General features: G+C 52.2%; 2 protein-coding genes across 2 annotated transcripts; both read left to right on the top strand.

Moving 5' to 3' along the window:
* Positions 1-8,037: 8,037 nt before the first annotated feature.
* Positions 8,038-8,327, top strand: KRP23_1745 (uncharacterized protein; the record flags this gene model as incomplete). Its single annotated transcript, XM_067886403.1, has 2 exons — positions 8,038-8,040; positions 8,106-8,327. 2 exons carry the CDS (start codon positions 8,038-8,040, stop codon positions 8,325-8,327), a joined length of 225 nt encoding a protein of 74 aa, XP_067749078.1.
* Positions 8,328-13,063: 4,736 nt separating this feature from the next.
* Positions 13,064-13,918, top strand: KRP23_1746 (RxLR effector protein Avr1; the record flags this gene model as incomplete). Its single annotated transcript, XM_067896040.1, has 1 exon — positions 13,064-13,918. One exon carries the CDS (start codon positions 13,064-13,066, stop codon positions 13,916-13,918), a length of 855 nt encoding a protein of 284 aa, XP_067749079.1.
* Between the last annotated feature and the right edge of the window lie 1,064 nt (positions 13,919-14,982).

Below are 14,982 nucleotides of genomic sequence, written 5' to 3' on the forward strand. Positions count from 1 at the left end.
GACGCGGCATGTATTATGCAGGTGTAGTGTTTACGGGTTCTCGGGTGCTGCTGTCGGTTGGTGCTGCCAGTGTCGGTTGGGTTGCTGCATCGTCGGTGCCGGCGTCGTCCTTGGTCCGCTTGTCGCCGTCGTCTGATCCAATCTCCACACTGCCCCCCAAGACGACAAGACACCTTCAGAGCACCTTCGTGTCACATTCGTCTGTGATTGATTCTGAACTTATGTATCCATGTCCCGTCGTATGCGCCCAACTTCAACGGCAACGTGTTCAACATGTACCCTTTCGAAAGGATCAGCAGTAACTCAGCAACCAGGAAAAATTGGACCCCCAAACTTCTACAGCAATTCAGCCACGCTGTTCTCCGTCGCATACTTCGAGACCAGCGTTGGAACATCACGCTTGATCGAATGGGCAGGTTCCCAAGAGTTCTCGATGTCCTGCAGGCCGCGCCAAGCCACCAGGAGCTCCAGCTCACCAGACGTAGCATTGAAACGGTGTGAAACTACATCCCGAACTTCGAGTATAATGCCTTGCAAAGACACATGCTCACGGATCTCGGCCGTCTCGTCGAGGTCAGCATCGTGGTAGAACTTCAAGCGCGAGCCATGCACATCATACTCAGCCCCAGTGAGTAAATGGCGGATGAGGAACGAGTGCGGGAGGGCCTTGGTGACCTGGAAAGGTCCGACCCAGCGCACAAGCAGTTTGTTCCCCTGCAGTCGCTTGTCCACTCGCGACCAGAGGACGTAGTCCCCTTCAGAAAAATTGCACACAGTGCCGTTAGAGCGTGCCATCGCGGCCACACGCTGCTGCTCGCGGCGGTCACGGACAACACGGTGCAGTCCGTGCAGGCTACGTCGGAGCTCTTCAACCGCCTCGCGTAGCGCAGCCTTCTCCATGGGTAGATTTCGCAGCACTCGCTCCGTAGGTGTAGCCACAATGTCGAGAGCGGAAACAGCAGGTAGCCCAGTGAAAAGCTCCACAGGGGCACAGTTGCCCAGTGAGTACACCGGAGTGTGGTTCAGGTTTGCCTGTATAATGGGCAGGAGATACACCCAGTTGCGGGTATCCAGGCGACTCTCCAACAGCATGACACGCAGCACCTGAAGGATGTCACGGTTGACCCGTTCAACGGTGCCGTTAATCCAAGGTGTGTACACTGGCGCGAACTGGTGGCTCGCACCGAGCCTCTCCGCAAGCAGCCCCACAACTTCGCTCTTAAAGTGCGAACCATTGTCGGACATCCATGTTGGAGGGGCCCCGAACCTCTTGTTCCAGTCAAGGATGGCTGCCACAGCAGTTTGGCTGTCTGCTACGTCTGCCGGCACAAGCTCACAGAAGTGGGTGAGCTCGTCCTTGAGGACCAACACGTACTTGGTGTCGCCATAGCTCTCTCCAAGGTAGAGGTAGTCCAGGTGCAGACATTCGTTGCGCTTTGCTACTGGTCGGTCCACCGTCCAGTTCCTTTGAATCACCAGGCCACCCTTGACATGTTTGCACAAGAGACACTGGTTGACAAACCGAATCACCGCTTGGCGAGCGTTCGCTAAGACGAACCTGCGATCCAAAAGCTCCACCATCACATTCACACCTCGGTGCCCTTGGGGGCCACAATGCGCCACCACAAACAGACGCTTCAACACCGCCTTTGCTTGTGCAGGCAGCCACAGCTTGTCATCCACTTCAATCCCGTCACTAGTCATCACGGCGCTGTCGGGTGCATCTCCCTCATACTGATGCTGTGCTCGAACAATCTCAGAGCGCGTCGGCCACGTGAACTCGTCGTCCTGTAGTGGACGCAGCTCAGACAGTGCCTGAGCCGACCGTGTAGTCACTCGCTTAACGGCCAGAGACTTGACTGTATCAGGAGGCGCAGGCTGCCCCCAGCGTGATATGATATCCGCCCAAAGGTTGTTCTCGCCGGCGATATGATGGATGACATAGCGACAGCCCACTAGCTTCAGCGCCCAGCGTTGCAGTTTCCCCTTCACGTGCTGCTTCACCTCTCTGTCAGGTGTGAAGATCTGAATAAGGTTTGAATGGTCGCAGTACACGTGGAACCCTTTCTCACGCGTGAGCATGTAGTCCAGGTCCCCACACGCCTTCACGATCGGATACCCTTCCTTCTCGACGATCGACCAGTTCCTCTGCGCATTCTTGAACAGTCCGCCTCGGCAGATCAGCAGTTCATGCTGCTGCTCTTCAACCGGGACTCCATCCTGCCAATTCAAGACCTGGGTCAACACCAGTGCATACCCAGTCAGCGAGGCGTCCGAGAACAAGCACACCGTCGCCCATTTATCCGGGAACGCCAGCTTGCATGATCGCTCGATCATCTCGAGTGTTTTCCGAAATGTTTCCGCCTCTTCCTTACTCCATTCCACCACAGCTCCACTTAGCTGAGCTTTACGACGCCCACGAGACTGCATCACGCGCTCGAGTTTTTCCTGCAGCGGCGCAGTTGTGCGTGCATAATCGACCATCGAGTCTCTCAGCCAATTCAGTGCGCACAGGAAATGCTGGAGCGCAGCACCGGTCGGTGGCAATGGCATCTGCCGCAGTGCGGCTAATCGTTCAGGGTCGTGCTCGACACCAGCTCCATCGATCACCTTGCCACACCATTTAACACGCTTCGCAAAAAGTTTGCACTTGCGAGCGTTCAACTTCAACTTTCGCTGCCGTAGAATGGCGAAGAACTTGCCAAGACTCTCCAGAAAAGCTCCAGCAGTGCATGCGTACAGCAACACGTCGTCAATCCAGACAAGCACGTTCCGAAATAATAGGTCCCTCAGTACTTCGTGCATTTGGGCTTGAAAGTGCACTGCAGAGTCGCAAGCTCCCTGTGGCACGCGGGATGGCGTGAAAACGCCGTCTTCCGTCACGAAACTGAACAGCTCCCGGCTGTTCGGATGGAGAGGCATCTGCCAGAACCCTTTGTGGAAGTCAAATGCACCAAATCCGTACGACCCACGCACGGACTCCGTCACCACGGCGAGATTCGGCGCAGCACCAGCCAGTGGCACCGTGAGCCGATTGACGGGCCTGTAGTCGATAGTGATTCGAAATTCATCCGTGCCACGTTTAGCTACCGGCAGCGCGGGACAGGCCCAACGACTCTGGGTGTTCCGCTCAACGAGTCCTGCATCCTCCAGTTCTCGCACATACTCCCGAAGAAATTGGCGCTGAGCCTCAGGATAGCGCCGGACGCCGCTACGATACGGCTGCACACCGCTCTCCAACCGCACTTCGAGTGGTTGGACATCTGCAGCTTCATCACGGCCAAGGCGGACCCTGAAGACGTCGGAGTATTCCAGCACCATTTGCCGTAGTTCATCCGCCATAGCCGGTTCAAAGCCGGCTTGAATGGCCTCATCGACCATGTTGTGCAACAATGTATCGACCTCATTGTCCTCACTATTTCCAAGCACATCCATGTGTTCGCACGGGATGTCATCAGCTTCAAACTCGGCGGCCTCAATGTGCTGTTGAGCCAACTGCTCGAAAACCCCATCAAGGTCCACGCCGATCGATTGCAGTGTCGACTTGCCGAGCAACAGCTCCTCCTCGGGTGCTTCAAGCACAAGGCACTCAATGCCGCTCAAGCGCAATGGCCCCGCCGCCGTTACGATTTGCACATCGAGATGTATTTTCTCGTGACAAAGCATCGCATTGCCGCCAGCAGCGACAACCTCCAGCGGTGGATCAATAATCACCGTTGACAGCTCTGGCAACAACTCCCTGAGTTCGGCCATCACTGGGCGGCCAATAATGTTGACGTCAGAGCCCGTGTCTGGGCAGTAAGGAACGTCCAGCACACCGTTGATTACAGCACTGCGGAAAGCTGGTTCCCCATCGGTTGTGATCCTCTTGACACGCTCCTGCGCACGACTCCGTTTCTCACGCAGCATCTTCTCCACGTTGGCCTTCTGCTCCGCTGTTGCCGTCGGGCAGTCTCGGGCCCAGTGAGGCCCCTTACACACCAAGCACCCGTCGCGAGGAGGTTTCCGGGGGCCCGCGGCACCCCGACCACCGCCCTGGATGCTCGATGGCTTGGGAAGTTGCTTTGCAGGTCGACCGTGCGCTTTGGCTGCCGCACCGCCGTCCTCCTTCGGTCGCAGACTGGAGCTTTGCTTCATCTCATTCTGCATCAAATAGTACTGCTGCTGACGTGTCGCTCGCTCAATCATCAGGTCATGAAGTGCGAGGTCATCGACCTTCGCTTCGCGATGGGTCAACTCGACCAACCGAGTCAAGTCGACTTTCAAAATCTCGGGGGTCACGTGTGTCAGTAGCAGCTTGCATCTCATCTTCAGTCTCTGCCGACCCGCCTCACCAACAGCTGGTCCACGGCCCAACATACCAGTTAGACCGTTGTCTTCGACCAGTCTGTCGAAGCCCATGAAATACTTTGCGATCCGGGCTTCGACATCGACCTCTTCCAAGTCCATCTTCAGCTCAGCAAAGAGCCGGGACACATCGGGGACTCGGTCGTTCACCATTCCTCCAACCTTACGCTTCATCTCTGCTAGAAGCATAGCGTCGGTCACACTCTCCACTTCCTTCTTGAGAATGTAGTGAGCCACATGCTCCAGTACCCGGGGTTTCAAAGACGTCCGGATACTCCTGGCCACGGTTTCTTGGACTTCGCCCGTGGTCGAGCACCGCTCAGCGATCTTGGCCTCATACTGCCTGCGCTCTCGAATGAACGTAGTGATAGCAGCCTGGCTCCACACGGCAAGCTCCGGTGCAGCCACCACCTCAAAGATCGGCTGAGGCACGGTCATCCTGACGTCGCCCTCTGCGTCGTATTCGTAGTCCACCATGCCTGGCATTGCGATGCTTGTACTTGTGTTCGTTAAAGAATTCTTTATGACGTTGCGCGCTTCAGAGTAAGTTGCGAAGTGAGTTCATTTAGCAGTTAGACGAAGCTCTCTAGCGCTACTCGCCTTGCAAGGGGGGGGCGTGCTGTGTGGCAACGCCCTCCAGCTCTCCAGCACCAACCACTGGTGCTTGATTATGCAGTGCCGCGGTTGACGCGGCATGTATTATGCAGGTGTAGTGTTTACGGGTTCTCGGGTGCTGCTGTCGGTTGGTGCTGCCAGTGTCGGTTGGGTTGCTGCATCGTCGGTGCCGGCGTCGTCCTTGGTCCGCTTGTCGCCGTCGTCTGATCCAATCTCCACACTGGCTCACCAAACGATTCAACATGAAAAGACATGTACACGTACACTCCAGATGGATACTGCCCCATTTAAGCGCTAATATGCAAGTTCCGATACGCAACGCATAGTGACGAAGACCGACGCCATTAGCCGAGTGAACATCACCCACATTCCGTGCTCTTTTCTCTCTCGACTCGGCAAACGTCCACAATTTTCCTTGTGCGGGTTTTGCACCACCGGCTTCGCGCTTAGGCTAGTCGTATTCGGATACTTGTTCGCATACTTGCCGCTCAAACGAATTATACTGGAGAATGAATGTCCACTTTGAAACAAGCCTCTCATCTTTTTTGCAACTGTGTCCGATTGAGTCTTCAGCACTCACCAGCGTTGCCCCATTGCGTCTTGTGAAAAGGCTGTCAGGCCTCCCGGCTTCAGGCAGTGTCCATGCGTTGCCTTGCTGGTTTACTGAAATGATCGACCTTTTGCAGATTCTGTACCAGCAATAAAGATATTTTCTATATTTAACCCTTTCGCGAGCCGCTCGCCTAAAGTATACTATACAAGGTCAAGATACTCTGATCTAAAGGGCACAAAATTCGCCCTTTAAGGAATTCACGATACTCGCCGGAGGCTTGGTTGCTGCTCACTATCCTCCCGGATGCGGGATAGAGAAAGACGGGAGCGATAAAAGGGAACAAAAGTGCCCTTATAGAAATTCACGGTAGTTTCCAAGGGCGCAGCGGATCGGCTCATATTTTCTTTTCTCGGCGACTAGACAAATTCGACGATCATTGGTTAAAATACAACGAAATTTACGCGGTAAGGAATCGGAACATCGTAATTTACCACGACGGTCCCGTCTCCGCACGATGACGCGTCTGGTCGACGCTTGTGTGCGTGTGCGTCACCAAGACAGTGCAGCGGTAGCCGGCGATCAAATAGCGCCGAGTTAGAGCGGTAGGCTAGCTGAATTCGTGCTGGGCTATGGCGGTAGGAAAACTGAGGTTGTGCTGAGGCGAAAAGTTGCTGCTACTGTTATAATGGAGTTTACCAGAGGAACGAGTGCCGGGCCTGCTGCTGGATTTTGGGTTCACATATGCATATATATAGCCAATTGTATGTCCGTGTGTTTTCCGCTCTTGTGATAAGCATCAAAAGATGTACAGACAGCGACACAAATACCCGGGTCAAATAGGCCCCAGACCAATGCGCTGATTGGTAAATACAAACTTCAAAGAAAATATAAAAACGCCATTTTATTAATCGCTTAAACTGTCATTGACTCGATCCTAGCAATTGCTCTCTGAAAGCTACGAATTACTAGCTCCTCTGAAAACTCTTCCCATGCCTTGATTGTAGACTTGATAGCTTTAAGACGTTTTTCGGGAGCAGAGAGATCCTTTTTAGGAGTGTAGCAACCTCTAATCCGTGCTTTTAGTGGTCCCATTACCCCCGACGTCTAGCGGCTGACAGACGGAGGTGCTCTTTAATGCTTGAAATTTATCGCAGTTTCGTCCATGTTGTAAATTTCAGATGGTGAGTAGGAGCTGTAGACAGACCAAAACTCAATAGCAAAGTCCTGCTTAATCTGCATCAGATCTAAGCACGGCAACTTCGTTTCTTGAGCCTTTTGAGTCGAAATTCCATATCTAAAAACAGTACATAACGACAGTACATGACACATTTAGTATAAATATAATGTTCAATGTACTGATACAAACGTTTTTACCGATTTGCTGCTCTCTGCAGTAGTCTCTCCAGCGCCTTTCGGCAGCTCTGAGGCGACGTCTTGCCTTCTTCATATTGTTCTAGTCATTCTTCATAGTTCTCCGCTATAAAACCTATCATTATTGACGTAGTGAGCCACTACATAGACGATTAACGTTAGAAATAATGCAAAAATTGTAAAATATGATAAAGCGTACCTCTTCGTCCCGCCGAGTGTCCTTCATGAAGGTGACGAGGGCTGGGGTGAAAGGAAAGCTTTCCTTGCGCCCCTGCCCTATTATCGTCTTGGGCAGCTTGTTTTCTGCGTACGCTCGGAGCTTGTTACGCGCCCGCCACCACCCGTCCACGGTCCCATGGGGGTACCGGAGCTCGGCGACCGTCGCGATCAAGCCGATCCGCTCGATGGAGTCCAGCGCCACCAGCTTCACCTTCACGGTGTAGCTATGTTGCTTCCGCGGTATTTGTTGCAGTGGCAGGACTGGCCGGTGCCTCGGCGTTTTAGCTCCTGGCCATCCAATGTTTATTTTTTCATGATTGGTAAATATATATTTTTCTAGTAATTTGATTGGTCAAAATAAATGCATTTTCTTGTGTTCCCGGGTTTTGTGTTGCCCGGGTATTTGTGTCGTTGTCTGTAAATATCTTAATGTTACTACCTGCGTACTATATTGCACATCCAGCGATCCCCGCGCAGAATTTTGGCGGGAACCCGAAAATTGTTTACCCCCCCCCTAACCGATTGATATCATTTATTGAATAATACACTTTTGTATGTAATTATCCCCCTGTCAATTTATTTTGTTCAGACATGAAACGCCACCGCTCTCACGCCACACAATATAATTTGCTTTTTAGGGAGCGTGCCGAAGCGGGCGCGGGGACGGGAGGAAACGGGCATCGGAAGCCACGCGAAACGGCGACAGGCGTCACGTCCAGCTTCTGCTGCAAGCAATCTGAGGGGGGGGGGGGTCGACTTCAATGATGCGTGGTCATGGCTGAGAAGCGCATGCAGGCACTCAAAACCACCCCCAAGGCGAAGTCTGGACCCTCGGTACACGTACATCCGACCAGACGGCAACCCAGACGGCCAGGAAGGCATCGATTTCTTGCTTGGGGAGGCTGCTATCCTCCAACACGCTGCTGCAGCGAATGGTGCGGTGTTTGTCCGCTGCGTGGTGTGCGAGCGTGTGCTAACCATATCATTGTTTGTGTAGCAGGAGCCACTACGTTTGGTGGCAGCCGCGACCAAGGCGGAGAGCAAGCAGCAGTGCGCAGTGGCAGCAGCGCCAACCCCAGCGATGTCGGACGTGAGTAAGCTGAAGCTGGGACCCCCGGTGCCGAAGAAGGCGGAGCCCAACAAGGACGAGGTCGTGGGCGCGGTGCAGGCCGCCGTGGTGTCGTGGCTGGAGCGAGGTATCGACCTGGACAGACAAGTGTAGTTCCTGAGTCAGTCCAAGCCACCGTGGAGACAACCCCCCCAGTCACCGGACCCGTCACGTCAGACGTCAGCAATACGGACGCCCCCAGCGATCCTGCAGTATGTGTACTTGGACAAGTCGGTGGTATTCACTCCGGAGCGAGAGGGTTGGATGAAATCTAAACTCTATCGCCCTATCGGGACAGCATATATTGTTGGACGTATCTGTCGGCGGCCGATGCGAAGCAAGTTCGGCTCCCTATTTGAAATTCGCTGGTTTGACACCCAGTTCCAGAACGCGGTGGAGCATGTCAGTGTCGGTTGTGCTCAACGTGGTATCGACAATTACGAATCACGTATCCGATTGAAACGCAACCCCGACGGGCAAGAATTGATTATGAATGACGCCAATGACGACATTGACGACATTGATGTGGATGATGATGACGACCTGCAAGTTGTGAACAACTACGAAGAATATGATCCTGGTATCTTGCTTCCGACGAGTTTGAGAGAGGTCGAGGCCATTCAGAGCTTGCGATTTGAGCCTACAGCAGAAGTAGATGCACCGGGCGACCTCTACCAGTGCGCTGATGGCTCAAAAATGACGTCGCTGCTGCCTGAATACAAGCATCTGTTTGAACACTCGGCCACTTCCAGCTTTTTTGGGTACTTGCCTCTGTACTTCTCGCGTCAAGTATTGTTCCAAACCAACAAGTACGCTGTTGCTAATGACATCAGGGTTTCAGCACCGTTCACACTCTCGGAGCTGATGGCTTTTCTAAGCGTCATGTTCTACATGGCTTTAAACGACAAAGGCGAGTATGTAAACTAGTGGGGCCAGCAACCAGAAGACATGATACTTGGGGGCAGTTCAATCTCGTTGGATAGTGTGATGACTCTCAATCGGTACAAACTGCTGCGACGCAGTCTCAGTTTCAACGCGTTGCCGACTACGCTGAATCAGGACGCTGCTGCCCGTATTAGACCTTTGCTGAATTTACTGAAAGTGACTGGAGGCCTATACATCAAGGTTGGTAGGATTGTGGCTCTGAAATAAGCCAGTATTACCTACAGGTCTCGACAAGGAAGGCACATGATTGTATTCAACACAATGAAACCAACAGGAAAGTATCACTTCCGATTCTATGTTATCTGCTGTTCGTCTACGTGGATTGCACTCAACTAAAAATTGCACTGTAAAAGATGCGACGTTGGAGACCGACTTGATGGTATTGTTGGTCAAGCAGAAGCGCAGTCGCTGCGGGATGAATTCTATAAAGTGTCAAAGATTCGACAGCACGTGCTGGAGATCATGAGGCCATTTTTCGGCACCAAACGCATCGTCAATATGGACAATTACTATACGTCAGTCCAGCTGCTTCAGGAGCTCGAGCTCAAAGGTCTGTACGCTCGGGGCACCATCAAATCCAATAGCAAGCAATTCCCACGTCACACGATCCTCGATGAGACTAAGTGTACTCGCGGCGATCTCCGCCAGCCCATCTCCCGTGAATACAGTATGATTGCTGCCTCCTGGTGTGACGGAGACATTATCAACATGGTGTCAAACGCCGACGCATCGACGGTCACGCCTGTCACTAGGATGGTTGGCAATGTGTCGGCTGAGTTTGCAGCCACAACCTGCGTTGGTGAGTACCAGAACAGGCAAGGCGTGGACAGATTGGATCAGATCCGGGACAGGTTTTCCATTGCTGACGGGCATTCTTACAAAAGATGGCACAAGAAACTGGCTTTGGCCATGATTGATATTGCACGGTCGAACGCGTACTCGACGCGGCGAATGGCAAAACCAGACTCAACCGCGCGTGACCCGCACCGGCAATTTGTTATGGATTAGCTAGTGAGCTCATGAACGGCAAGTGGGCCGAGGTACCGAGCGAGGTTCGTATGATCTATGGAGCACGGCTGTTGGACGAACGTTCGGTCATGTGTGGCGGTGGTTACTCCAGCATTAAGCCAACTCAACCGTTAGCCTCCAGTGTCACCAGTCCACTGCAGCGATGCACTGCCGTTGCCTCTAAGCAAATTCACGACAAGAAAAGTAGGAATCGACGGTGTATTGTTTGCCGATGGGAAGATCGCTACCCAACGGAGGTGACAACATACTGCCTCACTGACGGGGTGTGTTTATTCCATGAAGTGAACGTATAGCTGCCAGCTACTTGGATGTGCCCAAAGCAGTCGTGGACTTGCTGGGATAAGTTTCATAAGTTTTATTTGCCCCAGAAACTGTTCACGGTGAAAGGAAATGTCCGCCGTGGGTCATTGCTAGCTCAGCTAAAGAGCGCTGCTACTGGCACGGATACAAGCAAATGCGATCTGCCTAATTCTAGGATCACTCCAAGGCCCGCCATCGCCCGCCAAATTGTTCTTTAGCTGCTCGCCTGGACGTGGTGGCCGAGCTGCTGCCGGACATTGGCCTGGATTTGGTGGTCAAAATGCCGCCGGACAATGGCCTGGATGTGGTGGTCGAGCTTCTGGCCTGGACGTGATGGCCGAGGATGTACAAGTAGAGCATGTCGGTAGAGGAAATTCACGACTTCACGGAGATGTATAGAGGCGTTAATGCTGACTTCCAACTACATTCTACCTTCAATGTGTGCGTCAGCTTCAAACAAGCGCAAAATAACTGTGTGCAGCGCGTCCTGTGCCTCGGACAAAACAAAGAAGTAAGTGCAATGAAGCGCGCTTTCGGCATTGGGCTGAGCTCTCTAGCCAGCTCAAGCTTTGCAGATTCCTCAAAAAGGAAGTAATTGGTGAAGACAATTGTAGCTTCAGACGTTGGAGATTGAGTTGAAAGCAACACGTCGCGCACATCGGCTGCCGCCATAATCACTTTGCGCAGTAGTGGGTAAGCGGCAGCGTGACGATGGAATAGTCGTACGGCGAGCGAGCACCGATCGTTGCGCATCTCAATACCAACGCACCTTTTTACCTTGGTTGTTAGCGCAACCTGTGCCAACACATTGCCTATTCCGGCACCGACGTCCATGAAGATGTCGTTCTAGCTCAGTGGTCCCATCGCGGCAAGCATCGAGGCGACACCCGGCGGAAGCAGCTCACTCGCGTTAGTTTGGGTCCTGGCGAATATCACTCGCTGTGATGTTACTGAAAATGGTGGCCAGAGCGCTGGATGCGACAGGCGTCGTGAGCAGTGACGTGGACTGCACCGCCGGCGCAACAGTGGCCTCCTTCTCCGCAGACTCCTTCTCCTCGACCGTGAGCAGTGACACGGACTGCACCGCCGGCGCACCAGCCGGTTCCTCCTTCACAGACTGTTTCTCCACACTTTCTATTGTCTTCAGCTCCGCTGGTGTCCGTTCGGGCGATGGCGGGGGTGTCGGCAGTGAGCGCTGACTCCCAGCGCTTCTACAACGGGATGGACATCCGCTCGATGATAGCAGGCGCCGCCCTGGCGCTGATCCACTGAAGAAGCAGCGCGGGAAGTCCTTGACCGCCTTCCCATAAGTCCGCTTGAGGGTCGCGAGGAGCAGTCGGAGCTGAGTGGCTGTCCGCTTGGACTTCGCCATGTGCCTCACCACGTAGCCCCATATCACCCGAATGCCTTCTCTCTCGAAATCGAGCGCAATCTGCACTAACTGTTTGTCTTCCCAATCAAGAAAGCTGGTCCACATGGCGATCAGGAAGAGTGCGTGTCTCTTGATTTAACTATGACCACAGGACTGCTCAATGGTGCATATGTCTTAGTCTTTGTATTGCCAAGACGAATGGCGCTGATTGGCTGACTGGTTTGGTAAGATATCAAAACATCATGAGATCCCCGGTTTATGGCCACAAATCAGGTGACTCCGGCGGCGTGGCGCTATATATTACGAGCCAGTCCTTCGCACATGCCAGTACGCAACTTTTTGGTTGGCGGAAACAAAAGACGATAGCGCCGCTAAAAGGGCACAAAATGCGCCCTTGTAGGGCTCTCTCGCCCACCGTGTTTTGCAAATGTGCTTAAAGAGCGAAAAATGTACCCTTCTACCGCGAAAGGGTTAATAATACACACCCTTCACTGTACAGATGTCCCCGACAAAAAAAAGGTCGGACCAATAAAACTGCGAGGCTGCACGATTCACTCAGGTGTCATATAGATGCATAAGTACACTGAGTTACTCTGAATTTATTGTTTGCATGCACAGAAAGCTTCCCGTAATGACATTTTCCCACCAAGTTGCATCTACCTCAGTACATCCCCAGATGACCAGTTTCAAATCCCATGCACATCTGTACTCCCTGTGCGAGGTAAATTGCTGCTTACAGTTGCAAATTTGCCAGGGACATCTGTAGTGACGGACGCCACTTCAAACGCATCGAAGTCGATTCAATGTTGACGTGGAAGGAAAAAACACATAAACATCAAATAGAAGGCCACCTTACTACAGTGGCCTTCTATTTGATGTAAGGTCCTTACCACCATGCCAAATGTTGACGTGGAAGGAAAAAACACATAAACATCAAATAGAAGGCCACCTTACCACCATGCCAAATGCTGACGTGGTACATCCGGACCGAAATGATGATGCAGGGCACCTGCTCTTTTAAAAATGGTCGGCTGCTGACAGTCATCATCTACTCCATACATGAAGTAGTACATGTATAGATAATTCTGGATGGATCCCATCTTGAGTTTTCTCCTTCTTCAATGATTATCTATTGTACATACATGTAGGCTACAGCGAAGCATAAGATGCTGTATCTGATGCAGGATTTACAGACTCTGGCGGAATGGATAAACGACTACTGGTGGTCAATGAATGGCCAGCCCCTGACAGTTCCCAATTCGCTCCGAACGCCACGCATTGCTTGTGTTCCTATCCCATGGGAGTTTCTCAAGTTCTATTGGTCACCGTCGTTGCCCTCTTCGCCTGTAGCGATTTTGCTGGAGTCGTAGAAGCCTACCCGATCAAGCGTTCATCCGTGGCTTCGACTGACACTCTCACTCATGGCCACTCAATCGTCGCGGGAGGAAGATCGCTGCGTGTGGAACAAACAACAAACGTCGAAGACGGCGACTCCGAGGAGAGGGTGAATTTGTGGACAAAAATTTCCAAGCCTGTGAAACTCAAATTGTGGCGCTGGAGAGGCAAATCAGACGACTTTGTCAAAAGCGAGCTCGGAATGAAGGCCTTGTCAGGAGCAGCGCTTAAAGCGCATCCGAACTACCGTACCTACCTGAACTTCAAACTCGGCAAGTGGTACCGAAACGAGAAGCTTACCACGCTTGGTGCATGGGAGCGCTTGAAGCTGAGTGACATTCCTGTTGACAAGCTTCGCAGTACCGACGACTACATGACCTACGTCCGCTATGTGAATATCTTTGACGATAATGCTATGCGAGCAATGAAGGCCAAGCGTAAGACGCCCCCTCTAGTGAGTACTAATTTTGATAGCAAGGCGTCCAAGCTGGAGATGTTGGAGAGAGCGCGGATTTGGGGACTGACTGAAAGATCCGACGATTACGTTTTAACGGCGCTGAGAATGAAGGGGGTATCAGAAGAGGAGGTGCTACACCACGCAAACTTCGGATATTATTACAGATATATGAAAACATCATTGGAAATGACGTATCTAAAGGGATAGATGCATCATCACACTGGTCAAAGTTCAGGTTAACTTAACTGTAAGTTATCCTCGACTTATTGCAACGCCGAACATTGTTTTAGATACTTCGAAGTAAAAGTTTGTGAGTAGCTTTTGGTTTGATGGCCATTTCCGGGTCAAGCGGCTATGTAATATTTCGGCACAGTGCACCAGAACCGCCTTCATTTTAAAACAGTCCTGCCGACTTCCTTCAGGTCACGTTGTCATGAGTGTTTGACGTCCCGAAATAAGAGATCTGGGCCATATGACACGCGCTATCGACGAGCTTCTGGACGTCGTCTCGCTGAAGTGGACACCTATACACACTCTGCGCCTCGTGTCGGCCATTGCAGTTTCTGCGCGCTCGAGAACCTCCGAGTCGTGACACAAGCTACAACGGCCCATTTTGAACGATGCGGCTTCTGCACAAGGTGATATGAGCACTATCAAACCTTTAAGCAAAGGGCTGGTGGAATATTTTTATCGAGCGCACCAAGACAGTAAGTGCATCTTCAGCAGGAGGACATCTGGAAATTATGAAAGGGCTGCATGCCGACCACCGGAATTTGGGATTACTGGTACCGAGGTGGCATGGAAATTTGTGGCGCGATCTGGAAGAACGACGTTGAAGTGATCGAGTGGCTGAAGGTAAATGCTCAATCTGACCGAGAATACGCGGCAAAATTGCTGTTGGGGGCTGCTGCACAAGGAGATGAAAGTCTTGTTGAATGGATACAGGATGCATCGGGTCGGAGCACATGTATTTGACAGTACCCAACGTTCCTCTCGAATACAATCGCCCACACGTCGAAAATGCTTTGAATGGCTTTCTCTAAATACTGTAAGTAAACCAACATTGGAGTATCTGGACGGCGTCACGCTGGTAAATTACTCGACAGATCTAGCTGGCCCGTTCCAAATGCACCACCTCGAGCCGACTAATCGGCCGCTCGCCCTCCACGGACAGAAAAATCGCGTTCCTGAGCGTGTTTTATCTTGTCACTCCATTGCAGTTGCACGCAAGAAACAGAGAAGTGGACCATCGCGAGCGCCACCAGTACGTT

The sequence above is a fragment of the Phytophthora ramorum genome (assembly GCF_020800215.1).
Source record: "Phytophthora ramorum isolate Pr-102 chromosome Unknown Phyram_PR-102_s0002, whole genome shotgun sequence".
In the NCBI taxonomy this organism is placed as follows: domain Eukaryota; phylum Oomycota; class Peronosporomycetes; order Peronosporales; family Peronosporaceae; genus Phytophthora; species Phytophthora ramorum.